The 17,464-nt window shown below is 44.6% G+C and overlaps 1 protein-coding gene across 5 annotated transcripts in view; it reads right to left on the bottom strand.

Moving 5' to 3' along the window:
• ASTN2 (astrotactin 2) overlaps positions 1-13,858 on the bottom strand; it is a 473,842-nt gene extending 459,984 nt beyond the window's left edge. For 2 of the 5 annotated variants that reach the window (XR_013539660.1, XM_072984877.2), the window contains exon 1: positions 13,138-13,854. Coding sequence is in view for 4 of the 5 variants with exons in the window: in XM_072984877.2 (XP_072840978.2) it covers positions 13,138-13,753 (616 nt within the window). In the remaining variant the exon portion in view is untranslated. Of the gene's footprint in view, positions 1-13,137 lie in introns of all 5 variants that reach the window. The other 3 variants (XM_072984875.2, XM_072984876.2, XM_072984878.2) reach the window with 2 other exon arrangements.
• Positions 13,859-17,464: the final 3,606 nt, after the last annotated feature.

The following is a 17,464-nucleotide window of genomic DNA, read 5'->3' as shown; positions in this document are numbered from 1 at the left end:
GCTTAACTTATTTAATTTATTTTCAGCTCTGTTTTCCCGGGAAACATAACTCTGCACACAGCTCTTCACCAGTACTAAAAATTCATATCTTAACAGTTTTTAAAGCCCATAGGGTTTAAGATTTTTTTTAAAGCTAAACATAAAGGAAATGTATGCTGGAAAGCTTTGAGTTATTTGAACATTTAAATCACACGAGGCACATTTTATTGATCTTTTAAAGTTTTGTTTACCAAACATAAACCCTGGGAAACATATCAAGCTAAGTCTCTATCCATTATAGGCAGGCCAAATGCCTGCAATTCCTTTCTTTTTGTAGAATACTCCTAGCATTACTCGCCATTCCAGAAACAGAAGTACTTCTGAGTCCCTTTGGACACGAAATGCAGTTCCCTGGACCCTGGCCAAAGGAAAGGGAGACCAATCTAATTTACACAGGGTCAATCTAAATGTTCTGCATTTATCTATCTGCTATTGTGCCCAGGGCATGGTGCAAATTAACCTGTAGCAATCAACGCATCTCAGATAAAGACACTTTGGGCTGAATCCAACTGTTAGCTCCATCTACAGTACACCCGCAGAATCAGTGGCACTTTTATTGGTGCTGACTTACCAAAGTCTTACTAATTCCACTGTTTTATTCCAGTTGAAATTAACAATTGAATTTTGCCCTTAAGGAACAGAGGGAAGTCTGCCTCCATAAAATGCACCAGAGCAGACACATAGGCTCAAAACTTGAAAAATTATGCACTGGTCTTCCACACACACACACACAAAACCCCAACATGTTTAGAGATGAATATATACACAAGCTGACCACACACATTCTTATTCTCCTATGTTCATTTATCCTAACTTCCACAGTTCAGAGACAGGGAACATAAGGGTGACCCAGAATAATGCCAGAGAAATATTACCGCTGCCAACAAAATTACAATATATATTTGAGAGTAAAGACCTTCTCATATAAAAGGTCAGGAGATCAGAGCTGGCCATTTTTTACACTGATGAAAATGACAACAAATTGAAAAAAATATTGTGAGGTATTGTGAACTCCAGGAAACACCCACAGTCATTTTACCAGGGAATAGCAAGAAGCCACTTATTTATAACCCTAACAAATATAACCTCAGGTATCAGTTCATAATGTAATGAGCCAAATACGTAGAAAATTCATTCCTCAAATGTCTACACTGGGCAATCTGAACACTTCCTTGATGTGGGTTAAGGCACTGAATAGGAAGGAGGAACAATTTACATAGAAAAAAGAAGGCTACGGATTCCACAGACAGAGCAGGCGGAGCACCCTTAGATTAACAACCCCTCTCCCGAGACCTAGAAAATAAAGCCCAGAACCATGTTATCTGACACAGCGTCCCCACAGTAATCCTACAATCAAACCGGCTCAGCCATTATCACCCCCTGAAGGAAAGTGGAATTATTGCCGTGACAATGGAATGGAACTTCTTAAGAGAATATTTTTTTAAAAAAAAAAAGATACACATATGGAATCAAATCCCTTTCTGAAAACTCTGTGAATGTACATCTCTACCCAGTCACCAACACCCCCTAGTGGGCTAAAATCCTCTTCGGATAGGATGCAAACAGAAAAAGTGTCAGGATATTTTAAGAGTTATATTTCTAAGAGGTAAGGTGGAGTTAATGCTAATGAAGGGCATACCATTAAACACCTGCATTCTAAACCAATGTAAGGAATGGCGCCTGGATTCTAGCTCTTCCTTTTCCACCCCTTCCCCCCCTTTTCTTTTTCTCTTTATATTTTGCTATTGCAGTTTTCTGCCACAGCAAGGGGGAAAAGTGCCAGCTTCCTATCCGATTAGGAAACGACAGAAATTACCCGGGGCAGTAAAAGAAAAAGAAAAAGAAAAGAAAGATTGCAAGGTGTTTCAAAAACGCATGAATGGGTAATAAAATGGCAAATGCAGTTCAGTGTTAAGTCGTAACAGTATGCATGCCAGGCCAATAAAAAAAATACATTCTAATTGCATCTATCCAAATGGGTGGATATTCAAGAAGGGTAGACATTATCTAGAGGGGCGGGGTAAAAATCAAATCAATCAATCAATCAATCAATCAATCAATCAATCAATCAATCAATCAATGGATGTCTTTACATACATGTCTTCGCAAAGTGCATTAAAACTACTGTTAGGCCCTGTCAGAAGACACAGTGAAGGCAACCCAACTGTAAATAAGGCTGCTACACACACACACGGAAGCATAGGGAAAGTGTTTCTTGACTGCTATTTGCCGGCAATAACCTCAATCCCTTTTCATGGGTTTCCCATGGGCACACGGTTGGCCTCCAGGTGAGGAAGAGGGATTTTCATCAATCCCATCTCTTCTGAAGCTCACTACCAAGGAAAATATCATGGGAGATATAAAGAACATCATATCATGCCCCCTTGTTTTCTGCAAGGTAACACTTTGTCAAATACAGCAGCCAGAAGTTTGTGGATCTGCCAGTCAGACGCTCCCCAGGACTAAGCAAAGTAAAAGTGATCAAGCTTAAGTCAAAAACTTATTTCCTGATTGAGTAAGTTAAATTCCCTTGTTAACAGAAATTAATTCCTCATTGCAACCTTGCCTTTTTAAGCATACGCTTCATGTTTCCCACAAATACAGTTGTTTTGAGAGAAATTCATTTGAGGTTGAGTCTCAGTGTGATCAACAGCGAGAGGCTAATCCATTCTTGATTTCCATTTATTTCAATAACAAAAATGAAACAAAAGTATTCTGGCATTTTTAAAGAGAACAAATCTATTTTGGTGTAAGCTTTTGTAGACTACAATTCACTTGTACTGAGCTAGGGAACACAATCAACTAATGGTGACAACCTAAGGGCAAACTGATCAGACTGCAGTTCTAGGAGCTGTCCATTAAAAAGATCATCATTTTTTTTAAAAAAAATGCAAATCTCAGATTTCAGGGTCAAAAAGCCAGTGAGCTGCACATACAGGGAAACAATTAAAAGATTCAGAAACAAAAGGACCAATTAAAAGAATACCACAATTCACTGCCTTCCATTATTTCTGAAATCTACATAAAAAAGGTTCTGAGAAGGCAGTGATTCATGATTTTCCCCAGATTTGTGTGAGACTTCAGAACAAGAATACTACAGTTTGTCAGACTAATTGGCACATGCCAGGATAACGAACATACAAATCTGCTTACATGCAAATGAAATGCAAGAGTCACCATAACTCAAGATTCAATGGCAAGTCATCAGTGTTAAAAGGCATTGCTCACCTTTTCTTAACATCTTAACAGCACTATATATCATTCCATAGCATCCTTAAAGGATGACATAGCCAACAAATACAAATTACAAGGTATACTTAAATCAGCTTGTGCTGTAATTTAAAATAATCTTTGAAAACAATGCTGGAAAAAAATCAAGGAGCTCATCTACCGTAATCTAGACCACTGGTTCTTAACCTTTGTTACTCGGATGTTTTTGAACTGCAACTCCCAGAAACCCCAGCCAGCACAGTTGGTGGTGAAGGCTTCTGGGAGTTGCAGTCCAAAACTCCTGAGTAACCCAAGGTTAAGAACCAGTGATCTAGACAATCAGGCTATAAAAGGACTTCCTTAAAGAAGGGCTTCCCAACCTTGGGTCCCGAGATGGGACTACAACGCCCAGAAATCCTGGCCAGTCCAGCTAGTGGGGAAGGCTTCTGGGAGTTTTAGTCCAAGAACATCTGGAGACCCAAGGATGGGAAAGGCTGCTTTAAAGTCTAAAATATTCCCTTCTCCTTTTCTCCCTTTTCTTTTGCCAAGAAGCTAAAGGGTGTACCACCTGTTATCGAATAAACAGAGACTGAAACATCCAAAGCCGTTATATCACTTTATCCCCTCTACACACACACCGACCTACAACAAGCCTAATTTCTCCCATTGCCAACAAAAGGCATGCTGTTTATTTCATTTATTCATTCTCCAACTTTCTCTTTTGCAAGTCCCCGGGGAGGCTTACAGTAAAAGAAGCTGGCAAAACTTGGCCCCAAGCGCTGAATGCACAATGCAACAAGGATGTCCAGTAGCAGCTATAAAGCAAAGCATCGCCTTAATTATGACAACGTTTCAGGCCTTCAAGTCAATTCAGGGAGGAAATCTGGCCCCCAAAGCCATTACAGGAGACAGGCTACAAACCCCGACACAAGGTTGCCTGACACAGAAATTTGTCTCAATTGCAATGGCAGCAGGAAAGGCTGATGCAATTTTCTAAAGAGCTGTTATTGTTTGTCTCCAGGAAAAGCAGCCCTTCTTGGCATCAGTGTAAGCAACTTGGTCCCCGCAGACTTGGGTCTTATTAGTTTAATACCGAAAGCCTTTGAGTTCTTGGTATGAAGACTGGCAGGCCCCATTTTTCCATTCTGTGCTTCTAGGAAATAAGTGAGACACCCTCTTCTCAATTAAATTAAAGAGAGATGCTTCCCAGGCTATAGAATCGCCGCACCGAACAGTGGCTAAGCAGAGGAAATACTGTCAGTTGCAAGCCTTTTCATCTGATGGAAACTAGAGATGGGCACAAACCGCCGATCAGCGTGGCGCCCAGATAGGTGTGCCATGGATGCCCTCCCTGCCCCACCTCCTCATCTGAGTGGATAATCATCCAAGGAGATGTGGCCACCACACTGAACTGGGCCAAACTGGGGCTCATGCCCATCTCTAATGTAAACCACAGACAAAAAAACAACAACTTTTGTGCAACTAGATTGAAATCTCTACTGAGCACCATCCAGGATGGGACAGAACCTGAAAGGGGGAAAATACGTGTGTGGGGCTGCTAGCCAATTGCAGCAGGGCTCACATGTGGAACTGCACTGCTAAATCAGCCTACCAAGGGCAGCATCCCACACAGCAGCAACTCAAGGGTAGGAATGTTGTCCCCTTTTCTGCCATGGGGCACACAAGGGTACAGAAGCTTGCCTGCAGCTGGTACCTTGTCGGTTCATGGAGAGCACCCAAATCGCCTCTGTAGGATTATCTTTGGGAGACCAACTGGTGATGAGCGAGAGGACAGAAAGGAAAAGCAAGATGCAACATTCAGCAACTCGGCCACAAAGTTCCTGAGCCTAGACACAGAATGGATGCGTGAGAGAGAAGAAGAGAGAGTGAGATAAGTGTGAAAGGTACCATCCCAATGCTCACAACTCAGTCTCCTAACAGCTGGGGTATGCTAAGGAAGTCTTTCTCCTCTGGTGATAAGACTGTGTCTATGTATGTGCTGTGAAAACTTGTTCTGCCACAAGCATCTGGACTATGATCTAGCAAACCCAAAGTGCTCCTGAGTTTTTAAACTTTGGTGGTAACGGCTGGACAAAGTCAGCGACACATAAGTTACTTCTGTAGAAAGATAGGTGCCTTCTCCATATGGGTGAGACCCTGTTCCCAGTTACCATGCAGTGAAACGGACCCTAGGAATATAGGAAGCTGACTAATACCTGGATTCTTGGTCCATCTTACCCAGTATTGTTGACACTAACTGGCAGAAAGGCAGAAAAGCAGGCCAGCATTTTTCCACGTCTTGACTGTAGAGGCCAGGGAATAAAAACTGGGATTTAAAAAAAATATGAAAAGTGGTACAGTGGTACCTCGCTAGACGGTGACCCCGCATAATGATGACTTTTTGCAATCGTTATAGCGATTCGCAAAACAGTCATTCCAATGGGCGCTTTTCACTTGACGATTTCGTCTGTGCTTTGCGGACCGTTTATTCACAAGACAACGATTTCTAAAGCTGATCGGTGTCTTCGCAAAATGGCTGCCCTATGGGTGATCTTCGCAAACTGATGAGGTATTTTCCCCATTGGAACACATTAAATGGGTTTCAATGCATTCCAATGGGGAAATGGTTTTCGCATAACGACGATTTCGCTAAACAGCGATTTCTATGGAACGGATTATCATCGTCATGCAGGGCACCACTGTATTCTACAACCCTTCCCTGCCACAAAGAGAACAGAGTAAGAAGAATATTGTTCAAATACATAGTGGTGTACAAAGAGCAAAGGTAACAGGAGATGTGTGAGATATTCAGCTGGTGATCCCCTTTTCCTCTCTTACCTGTACATAATGCTCAGTCTTGGGGGGGGCAGTTATGGAAGCTGATGGGGGGGGAGGCAGGGATGCTGCTAGGGAGAAATTCTACATCCATTTGCTCAATTTCAGGCAACAGCAATTTGTTCTTAACCGGGACTGATCCTATGTGTCTTCAAACCACATAAATCCGTGAATATACACCAGTAGGCATGTAACTCAAGCAACAAAGAAATGCTTCAATCTTGGATGGAAGCATAATAGGAACAGAAGAGATATCATGCTGAGGGGGAAAAAAGAGTACAGGAACACAAACAAACCTTAAGGGTAAAGTCTGCAAGTTTTATTTTACGGAACATAATTATGGAAGGAAACGATTCATTAGATTGTCACCCTGAACCTGGGACTAGCAGCTCATTTCCTTCTGACTCTTCTAACAGCAATAATAGAGCAAAAAAAGAGCAGCTGGGAAATGCTGTTTGCCATGTAAGGAGCAGAGAGGATTTTACAGTGACATTACGATGGTATCTGGAAGCTTAGTCGCCATGGGGAAAAGGCACGTTTCCGTGACAAAGGACTGACCATGCAAAAAGAGAGTGTACGGTCTGGAGTCACATCATGATGGAGGAAGCAGAAGTAAATGCATTTACCTGTTTTTGAGGAATGGGGATCAAGAGGGCTCTCTCTGCTGGCTGCTCGCAATTACTTAGCAGTTCACAGAGGCTGCATTGCTGTTTACTACCTGTTCTGTTTTCATACCCATGTTATGCAGTGTACAAGGCTCAAGGGTTCTTTAAAATGGCTTAGCCTTTAGTTGGTTTCCCCACTGCCTCTTTTTTCATATATTTGCAGGCAAGTTGCATCTTGCTGGGCCAACTTTGGCTTTCCGAGCATTTTGAACATTTCTCTTGGGGTCCCAAGTAACTTGAAGAACATAAATATAGGGAACAGAAAAAGGTGCCAAGGAAAGGGAGCCAAAGGGAGACAAGCCGGCTACACGTTGAAGACATCTGACTCAAGAGCCCATAAAGCCTTAACAAACTGATGCCATCTGGTCACAAAAAAAAGGTGAAGCAATGGGCTTAAAGGCAAAAATTCACACAAGCCCTGGACTCTATCGGACTCTCAAGAGGACTGATCCACAAACCTCCCAGGCAGGTAACAAATTTGTGATTTATATGATTTGAAGACACAACGTGCTGGAACGGAAATTGTCTCACTGCAGCAACAGATGGTTCACAAAGGATGTATTTCTACCTCAAAGAACAAAGCAAAAAAAATAGTGTAAGGCTAAGGTCTTACACTATTGACCTCCCAAGGTCAACTTAGTATCTCTGACCTCTACCAGTCATGTATGTGAACCAATAAGTAGACATACTGGGTTGAAACTAGACCAGCCTGTTGGTAGATGGAAATGTGAAGGGAAAGAGGGCCAGGGTGGGGGGGAGGATCGCCAATAGAGCTCGTCAGTCTCCAATCAGAAACAGCACAAAAGGGAGCAGATCCACAAATTACAGCAGTTTTTGAGACATCAGAGGCGAAGGAGCAGTCAGTAGATAAAAGAGGAGCCTGTGTAGAGATCAACAGAACTGCCATCGCAGTACTTCCAAAGCAGTGTGTGCCACTTGCTCAACGCAGAATTAGGAACACTTCAGTTTTAGAAAGGGGAACAACTCGGCTGTGATGCACATGACAACCTTGACAAGACATGGCAAGAACACCCTATGTTAGAGCAAAAGAGCAAACACGGTACACAAGATGACAGAACCGCTGTTTGCGCCTCTTCTTCTCGGTACAGAAAGCCTTAGAAGCTCTGAACACATACACACTCGTACTCACAGAGGCGTTCATGCGACAGACCCTGACAGCTTAAACAGGGATAATCAGCATACGTCCAGACAAAATATTTATATACGAGCTAAGTATTAGAACAAAGGCTTCTTTCTCTCTGAAGCAACTTCTTAAGAGTCTGCCGTTCAGACTCACCTGTTCCTCTCCAGAGGAAAACACGTTTTGCTCCAAAAGCAGAGATACTGGACGAGATTGGAGACCTTTATTCCAAAATCAGGTGAGCAGAATAAAGAAAAGGAGGAGCTATGAATATACTAGGAGAAGTGATGCAGGAGCATTACAAAGCACTGAAAGATAATTAAGCTATCAATTGCAAGAGGAGGAAATCAAGACGCAGGGAAGTGACAGCAGGCTCCTGCCAGAGCATACAAAATCTTTTTAAACCGTTTGGCAACTTGGGGGGGCGGGGAAGGAGAGGGTAGAAAGATATTTCCATTTTAAGGTCACAGCCTAAATTTAAGCTTCTGTGGGAGTGGGCGCTCTCATCCCAAAGAGGGACAACCTTCAAGGGAGGGAAGAGACAAGCTGACGAGACCGTCCTAGGCTGCCATGATCATCAAGCAAGTCAAGTGGGAGCACCATAAAGAGACCCACAACATGCTTTCTACCTCTGAAGGGGTCCAGAACCACTCCTACCTCCAAAAAAATAATAATTAAGTGTTTTAACTAAACATGGGGCAGCCCTTGTTTCTGTTCAGCATTTCCCTTTGCCAGTGAGCAAAAAGACGACGTGAGCAGCGTTGTTAATAGTGAGACGTATCAGTCAGCAATGTAGCTCCCAGAACCACTGGATGAAGAGAGAAGTGGATGCAAGACATAATTGCCTTAAGAACAAATTGTCCACCAGGTTTTACCCCCTGCCCTGAGTTATCCCATGTCTTGCCTGGAACAGGCTATGAGACCCACAAGTACCTTGAAAACCCTCTTTAAGAAAATGCCAATTTAGGCATGCCCACTCAAGACTATTTTTGCTGCAGGCCACCCAGTAACGTCCCTGGCAGTGAAGCTTTTTAGGCTATATATCCCACCCTTGTTCTTTACCATTTCCAAGTAATTTTTTTCCAGGGGACATTCTCTCCCACCCCGCAGAAATTAACAGCTGCTCTTCATGATTCCAGTTCCATCTTAGCCATTCTGTGTGGCCCAAGGGGTCAAACATTGACTTGACCACCAGCCTAGCTGAGGAAGGGGGTCAGTTCCTACCCACCTCTCCCTGGCATACATCCAAGCTGTTTTTCCCTGTCTCGTTTTGAACTATAAAATAATAGAGGCTCTGATGGGGTCCACTCATAGCTTTCTAAAACACCTGAGAACATTAGGACAGCTGCAAAATCTCAAGCTATTTTTAGGTTGCGTGTCTCTCTTCCCATCACCTCAGTCCCACAACTGGATTTTCCTGGCCTGGCCCCTCCTACTATTCATAATATTAGAAACTGTCTCTTCGTCCCCTGTCCGTTCTTCTGCCAAGACACTTGCTGCTGGTGCTCTTTTCCAAACCCATCTCAAGACTTTTGTAGCTCTCCGGCAAAAAAATCTGTTTTCAAGGTATGTGTGAGTAAAACCACCCTCCTCCTTCTGAACCTCTGCACAGGATGTAACTGACCAAAGGGCAAGCCAGGACAAGTGGCAGAGACCCTAGAGGAAAAACAACGAACAATATACATTGTATATACATTGTATAAATTAACAATATACATATTCACTTAGGGGGAAACAATTAACTATCAACATCTCTCTTCCATTTTCTCTCCCGTTTCTTGAAGACAGATCTGCAGGGGTGTGAGTGTAAATTTCCAATCCAGACTCCGGGGCAAAAACAGTCTATATTTCATTCTACCATCTAAGCCCAAAAGAATATTCTTTAAAAAAAAACAACCTTCCTTGCAGCAAGAAACATGTGCCTCTCACATTTTCTTCCCTCCTGGCTTATGTACTCCACAGCAGAAAATATATATTTTACTACCAGCCCTGGAATCACTGGCAGACTATCCAAACCAAGGGCTCCGTGTAAAGGGGGGGGAGGGCTTTTGTATGTAATAGCTTTTTCCCTCCTACCCCCCTCCAACACCATCCTGGAAGGACAGACGTCTATCTCTGAAGCACCCTGGGACCCAGCAAAAGAAAAGGAAACTCATTTCACCTACCACCCCCCCCACACACACACCCTGCAGCTCCCAAAGAGGGGACTCTACACCCTATCTTTTGCTCTCTCTCTCTCTCCTCTCTCTCTCTCTCTTGTACACAAAGACACATCCAATTCATGCACAGAACTGAGGAAACACATCAACACTGCATTTTCTCTTTATGCAAGGAAATCTTATGGGGAGGGGGCACCTTATACCTTAAAGGTAGGCTCTTTTTTATCTACTCAAGATAGGAGGAGGAGGAGTGCACACTTTCATAGACAGCCTCCTTCCTTCTATCATTTTAGATGCATGGCATCAACAAGGCACCTGTTCCACCTCCAGAAACAGGGCTCAGTCTCCTGACTTCCTGTTAAGCCCTTTTATGCCCAAAGAGAGGAGGGGGGACCCTCTTTACCCTCTCCTCCATTCCCACCCACCCAGCCAGCAACTCACTCCACAGAGGGAAAGAGCACATATCTATTTTGTTCCCACTCATGCCTGCAAGTGGGAAACGGGGCAACTTCGCCACAGACGCCACATAGACAGACAATCCAGCAAGGGAGGTGAATAGAGTCCCTATCCAGAAAGAAGGCATTTCTTGGTTTGGCTCCACTTATTCCTACAGAAGATGATGAAGGCAACTTTTTAGATACTGAAATATAAACAGACAAACATCTATCTGAAGAAACAATATCCATTTGCAGTGCACTTACGCTCACAGTTCCTTGACTAACCACAAACAGAAACAAACTAACATCCTGGAAAAAGAGTCCTCACACCAGGAAAGGGTGTCAAAATTGGGAAAGGAGTACAACAAGACTGTATATTTCTTATTTAACTTATATGCAGAATACATCATGCCAAAGGCCGGACTGGAGGGATCCCAAGCTGGAATTAAGATTGCCGCAAGAAATATCAACAACATCAGATATGCAGATGATGCCACTCTGATGGCAGAAAGTGAGTAGGAATTAAAGAACCTCTTAATGAGGGTGAAAGAGGAGAGCGTAAAAATGGCTTGAAGCTCAACATCAAAAAAACTAAGATCATGGCCAGTGGTCCCATCACCTCCTGGCAAATAGAAGGGGAAAATATGGAGGCAGTGACATTGCTTTCTTGGGCTCCATAATCACTGCAGATGGTGACAGCAGCCACGAAATTAAAAGACACCTGCTTCTTGGGACAGAAGCGATGACAAACCCAGACAGCATCTTAAAAAGCAGAGACATCACCTTGCCGACAAAGGTCCACATATAGTTTTTCCTGTAGTGATGTATGGAAGTGACAGCTGGGCCATTTTGAATTGTGGTGCTGGAGGAGACTCTTGAGAGTCCCCTGGAGTGCAAGGAGAACAAACCTATCCATTATGAAGGAAATCAACCCTGAGTTCTCACTGGAAGGACAGATCCTGAAGCTGAGGCTCCAATACTTTGGGCATCTCATGAGAAAATAAATTTCCCTGGAAAATATCCTGACATTGGGAAAATGTGAAGGCAAGAGGAGAAGGGGACAACAGAGGACGAGAGGGTTGGACAGTGTCATCGAAGCGACCAAGATGAATTTGACCCAACTCCGGGAGGTAGTGGAAGATAGGAGGGCCTGGTGTGCTCTGGTCCATGGGGTCACAAATGGCTGAACAGGACTTAACGACTAAACAACAACAAAAATGACCACATGAAGGGCATGGGAATAGCTTCTTTATTATCTCCCCCCCCCAAAAAAAAAACACCACATACTAATGAGGCAAAGATGCATATACCTAGTTTTTGCAACTTCTTCATTCACCACCTGCAAGACACACATAATCCAAGCAGATACATTCTCTTATTGTCTGACCCTCTTATGCCCTCCCAAATGAAACACAGCAGGGTAGTTCTTTCATTTGTTGTCTAGTCGTTAAGTTGGAGTTAAGTCATGTCCGACTCTTCGTGACCCCATGCACCACAACAGACCAGGCCCTCCTGTCTTCCACTGCCTCCCAAATTTGGATCAAATTCATGTCGATCGCTTCGGTGACCCTGTCCATCCATCTCATCCTCTGTCGTCCCCTTCTCCTCTTGCCTTCACTCTTTGCCAACATTAAGGTCTTTTCCAGGGAGTGTTCTCTTCTCATGAGATGGCCAAAGTACTGGAGCCTCAGCTTCAGGATCTGTCCTTCCAGGGAGCACCCAGGGTTGATTTCCTTCAAAATGGATAGGTTTGTTCTCTTTGCAGTCCAGGGGACTCTCAAGAGCCTCCTCCAGCACCACAATTCAAAAGGAGGTTCTTTCATTAACTGACTGCAAACACATGGGGGGGGGGCAAGGCAGGCATGTGTCTTTACTTTCTGCCCCACACATCAAACAGAGAAGTGTCTTCCTTCTCCCTACATATAGGTACGCGCAAACACACAAACAGGCCCTGGAGTGTTCCTGAATGTTAAGCAAAGAAAAAGTGAAGAAAAGGGGAAACTGAACCACCTGGGGTCCCTTTCCTCCACCACCACCAAACACCCTGTATTTTTTTTGCGCCACATATTATTATTTTCCGTAAAGTGCCGCAAGTGCCCTATTTTGGAACCTCCTGGTTTCCCTTCTATTCTAAGCCCCCTGGCACCCTTTCCCTTTTGCAAGCCGCCTGGGCTCTCTATCCTTCCCCCCCCCCAAAGCTTCCTGGGAGTCCCTTCCTTTCTCTGCTGCTTGGTATCCCCCTCCTTTACTTGCTAAGCTTCCGAGAACCCCTTCCCTTTTGCAAGCCGCCTGGCGTCCCTCCGCCATCCCCTGCAAGCATGGGGAGGGGGGGGATTTTCTGACACCTACTACAGCACCCCCCTCCTTTTCTTTGATAAGTTCTTCCCCTGCCCCACTTCTCTCTTCCCCCCCCCCCGTTCCCTCTCTTTTGAATAGGCTAAAAGCGTCCCGGAGCTCCCTTGCCAGGCGGGCTACAAAAGAGAGGTGGGTGAAAGGGGCGTCCGGGCGTGCGAGTCTCTCCCTCTCGCAAAGAAAGGAAGGATGGGTGGAAGGAAGGAAGGATGGGTGGGAGGAAGGAAGGAAGAGAGGAAGGATGGGTGGAAGGAAGAAAGGAAGGATGGGTGGAAGGAAGAGAGCGAGGGAAGGCTCACCGAGGGTGAAGAAGGGCAGCTCGGTGTTGTCCAGGTCGTCCTGCACCGCCACCCGCCCGGGCACCTCGCTCCGCACGAAGAGCAGCAGCCGCGAGTCTCCCCCATGGGATCCCGACGACGACGACGAGGAGGAAGGGGAGCCCGGCGGCGGCGGGAGGGGCGCCGCAGGCACCGGAGCCGGAGGGGCCGCCCCGGGGGAGCCCCCTCCGCCGCCCCCCCAAGCCAGGTCGCTCTCCCGCAGCACCGGCAGCGTCGACACCGTCACCGTCTTCTCCCGGCAGGGGCTGCCCCTGGTCCCGCCACCTCCTCTTCCTCCGCTCCCGCCACCGCCGCCGCCCGGCTCAACCCTCGCCGCCGCCGCCGCCGCGGAGGAGGAGGAAGAGGAGGAAGAAGCGGCGGCGGCGGCAGCGGAGGGTCCGGCCGGCCCGCTGGCCAGCCAGAGGAGGAGCGGCAGCCACGGCGCCGCCGCCGCCGCCGCCGAAGGGGAAGGAGGAGGAGGAGGAGGCAGGGAGGCGGCGGCGGCGGCGGCGGAGCAGGAGCCGGCGAGGAAGAGGAGGAGGAGGCGGCGGCGGTGGGGAAGCAGGAGGAGCGGCGGCGAAGGGCGCCCGGCAGACATGGAAGAGGCAGCGCCGGAGGGGGAGACCCAGAAGGAGAAGGAAGAGCCGCCGCCGCCGTCGCCTCGGCCGAGAGACACACACCGACTGAGAGGAGGGCGGGCGGGCGGGAGGGAGAGGGAGGAGCCCCGCCTTGGCCACGCCCCCCGAGTCGGGTTGGCCCCTCCCCTTCTCTCTCCTTCTTCTCCCCCCACCCCACCCCTCCAGGCGCCCTCCCGCCCGCCTTCCTTCAGCCCGGGCTTTCGCGGAGCCAGCCCCCCCTCGCCGGCTGGGAGCGGGTGGCGCGCACGCGCGTTCGGGAGGTCCCTGTCTCGCGCGCGCGCGCGCTCGGGGTCCTCGCTCCCCCTCCCTCTGTTTCCCGCCTTTCCCCCCCCATCGCGCTCCCTCTCAGTCCCTCGCGAGGCGGCGGCCCTTCTCTGAGAAACACCTGAGGCGGCTTTTGATAATTAAAAACATGTGTGTGGAGGGGAGGGGGGGAGAAAAAAAAAGCGGGAGCATTCGGTGGCTGCGAAGTCCTCCTTTCTCCCCCCCCCCACGTACCTGTTTAAAGCCGCCAAATGAGTTCACGCCTTGCTGAGGGGCAAAGTGAAGCGACACGCGTTCTCTATATAGGGTATCTATATATCTACATAGATACCCTATATATGTATACACAGAGAATAAGTCACTTTTTAAAACCCTGTTTGCAGGGTCCCACGCACGAAGGTGCTACAGAAGAGTTGATTTAGTTAACGCATTGTGTGTAGGATACTTTACCACAGGGATCAACAACGCGTTAACTACATGAACTATGTATCAACTATACATATACATAAACATATATAGCAGCTTCGTGTGTGTGACCATGCAAATTGAGTTTTTAAAAGTGAATTATTCTGTATATGTCCCCCCTCAGCTCTGAGACAGACACACTCACTTTCTTCCTCTCATATTGTGCGTGTAGATAACATGGTGAACCTGTTTGTCTGTCAGTGTCTTATCAGCTTATAATTATACATTTAAAGTGATTAAGTGACATCTCTCTCTCTCTCTCTCTCTCTCTCTCTCTCTCTCTCTCTCTCTCACACACACACACACACACACACACACACACACACACCACACACACAGGTTCACCAGTATAGCCTTAAGGCACAAGATGACAAAGGCCCTCCTCACAACTGAGGGAAGAAATGTATAGAGAACAAATTCATCCTGTTTGTGTTAACACTCTCTTTTCTCTCTCTTTGTGTGTATACACACACACACACACATAGATAGATAGATAGATAGATAGATAGATAGATAGATAGATAGATAGATAGATAGATAGATAGATACTTATTGATTAATTGATTGATGTGTATAACCCTCAGACACCATGAGAGAAACACCCACCCACCTCTCAAAGGGTCCTCAATTTTTTATTCGTTTATTTACTTGTTTCTTCTTTCCGGTCTGGGCAAAAAATAATGATGATAAGGATGGTGATAATAGTAGTCCTTCGCTCTTAGAACAAGAAGTCTCTCTTTGGCTGGCCCGAGTCTTCACCAATTGCCTTTTCGCCCCAAAGGAGAGGCACATTTATACCAAAACAAAATAAAAGGCAATATCAGAAGAAAATGTTTCATTTCTGGGTGGATGTTTGTACGCATGTATTAATAATAATAATAATAGAGTAGAGAGAAAGAAAGAGCAGACAGATCCCCACATACAACTGGTTGGTCTTTCAGTTGCTACCAGTCATAAAAATGGCCAACAACGATAAAAACGAGCAAACTCTTTTCCTTTCCTCTTCAGGAGGGAAAGGAGCCCATGAAAGTCCACCTTGCATAAAATTTGCCTCTCTTTTAAGGTGCCACAAAACTCATCCATAAGAACCCTGACAGATAATGAGAACCATGTACTGTACGTTCATTTTTCCTTTCTGTGAGGAGAACTTTTTTATTTATATATAATACAAGTGGTGCCAAATAAAAGTTATTGTTCTTTTTAAGATGCCACAAAATTCTTGAGCAAGAATCACACTACCCAATAAAGATAATAACATACGTTTTCTTATCTCCTTTTTTTGAGGGGAGGAGGAAGAAAGACCAGTCAGTCAATGAAGGGGGAAACTATTGCCGAGCGGAGGATTACGTTAAAATACATTTATTTTTATTTGTGTTTTTTTTTTAAGGTGAGACTGAGATAGTAGATAATAGTTGGAAACCTTTAAAAGGGCACACAGGGTAAATATCAGTTTATTTCACTGCTTTAAAACACTGTGCCTTTACTTCATAACAATGGCTGCCACTAACAATATTGACTTGTGTGTGTGTTTGTATTTAATTTTTCTCATTGTGGAAGGAAGAAGAAAACTGAGTCAGTCAATAAAAGTGGGAATCTTGGTGGGTGTAAATTGATTGATTGATTTTATTTTATTTTTTGGAAGGCAGGAAGGAACCAGCTATAGAAATTTCAACATACTTTTTGAGAAAGTGTGTTGTTGTTGTTTTTGTTGTTGTTAGCACTAATCATAATGTGTGTTTCACTCTCTTTTTCATGAAGGGAGAGAGAAATTCCAGTCAGACAGTAAAGTTGCCAAAGTCTGAAAATATACATGAAATAACATGAAATAACACTTTCCGTCTCTTTCTTTCTTTCTTTTTTTAAGTTTGGGAATGAGCCATTCTGTGGAGTGAGAAACTTTTAAAACTCTAAGTGTATATCTCCTCCAGTGAATAAATGTTTATATCTATAAATATAAATCTTTCTCACTGGTCCTAAGTGCCATGTAAATCCACTGCAATAACAACTCAGAGGGGGGAAATAAATGTATCTTTATATATCCATATCCCCTCTGAAGTGCCGGCTTTACTGACTAGCTCCATTTTTCCTCTTTTCACAAAAAGAGAACAAATCTACAGCAGTAGTGTTAGCAGTATTATGTATGTACATAATGCTCCAGCATAATTAAAAGAAATTCACATTTTTCCAGACATGCACTTTTAAAGATTTCTGCATTTTAGCAACTGACCTATTTCCTCACCAAAACAAAACAAAAAGATCAATGTTCTTTTTTTTCAGATATAAACATTTTTTAAAAGTTCTTCTGATTTTTGGGGAGACTTCCCAGAAGCAAGAGAAAAATAAACAAGTCCTCTATATCCACTTAAGATTTATATAGCGCTTTTCAGCAGTGAAACAGCTTCACATTTGCTTAACAAACATGTTTATTAAGTTTCCAATTTGACTTGGCGCCTCTTGACTATACCAGTCAAGAGGGAAAATAAGTGCTGCTGTATTGTTAGTGTTTCCATCTTTATTTAACAGCTTATCTTCCCTTACAAGTAACAAATTAAGTATGCTTTTATCTGCAGTACACTCAAATTCATCTAAAGATGTTCATCTCAATTTCCTGGCTCTCCCACTTGCCCTCACTTCTTCACGAAGGGAAAAGTAAGCAATCTTAAAATTTAATAATATAGTTGTTAAAATCTGCATACTCAGAAAGTGCTTTGTGTTCATTATATATATATTTCTTGAAAAGCTTCCAATTTTATTGACTAGAATTCTTTCCACCGGACTAAGAGAAACATAAATGGGCTTCTGTAATAAAAAATTGTGGTTGTTTCTCCAAATGTTGTTAATCAAGATCATCTTAGCATTTAAGTTCATTTTTATGTACTATCACGTTGCTTCCAACTTAAAAAGTGTAACAGGGTTTTCCTGGAATGTTTTCAAGAGGTAAT

This window comes from Pogona vitticeps, chromosome ZW-PAR, assembly GCF_051106095.1.
Source record: "Pogona vitticeps strain Pit_001003342236 chromosome ZW-PAR, PviZW2.1, whole genome shotgun sequence".
Classification (NCBI taxonomy): Eukaryota; Metazoa; Chordata; class Lepidosauria; order Squamata; family Agamidae; genus Pogona; species Pogona vitticeps.
This window is presented reverse-complemented; position numbering and strand designations above follow the sequence as displayed.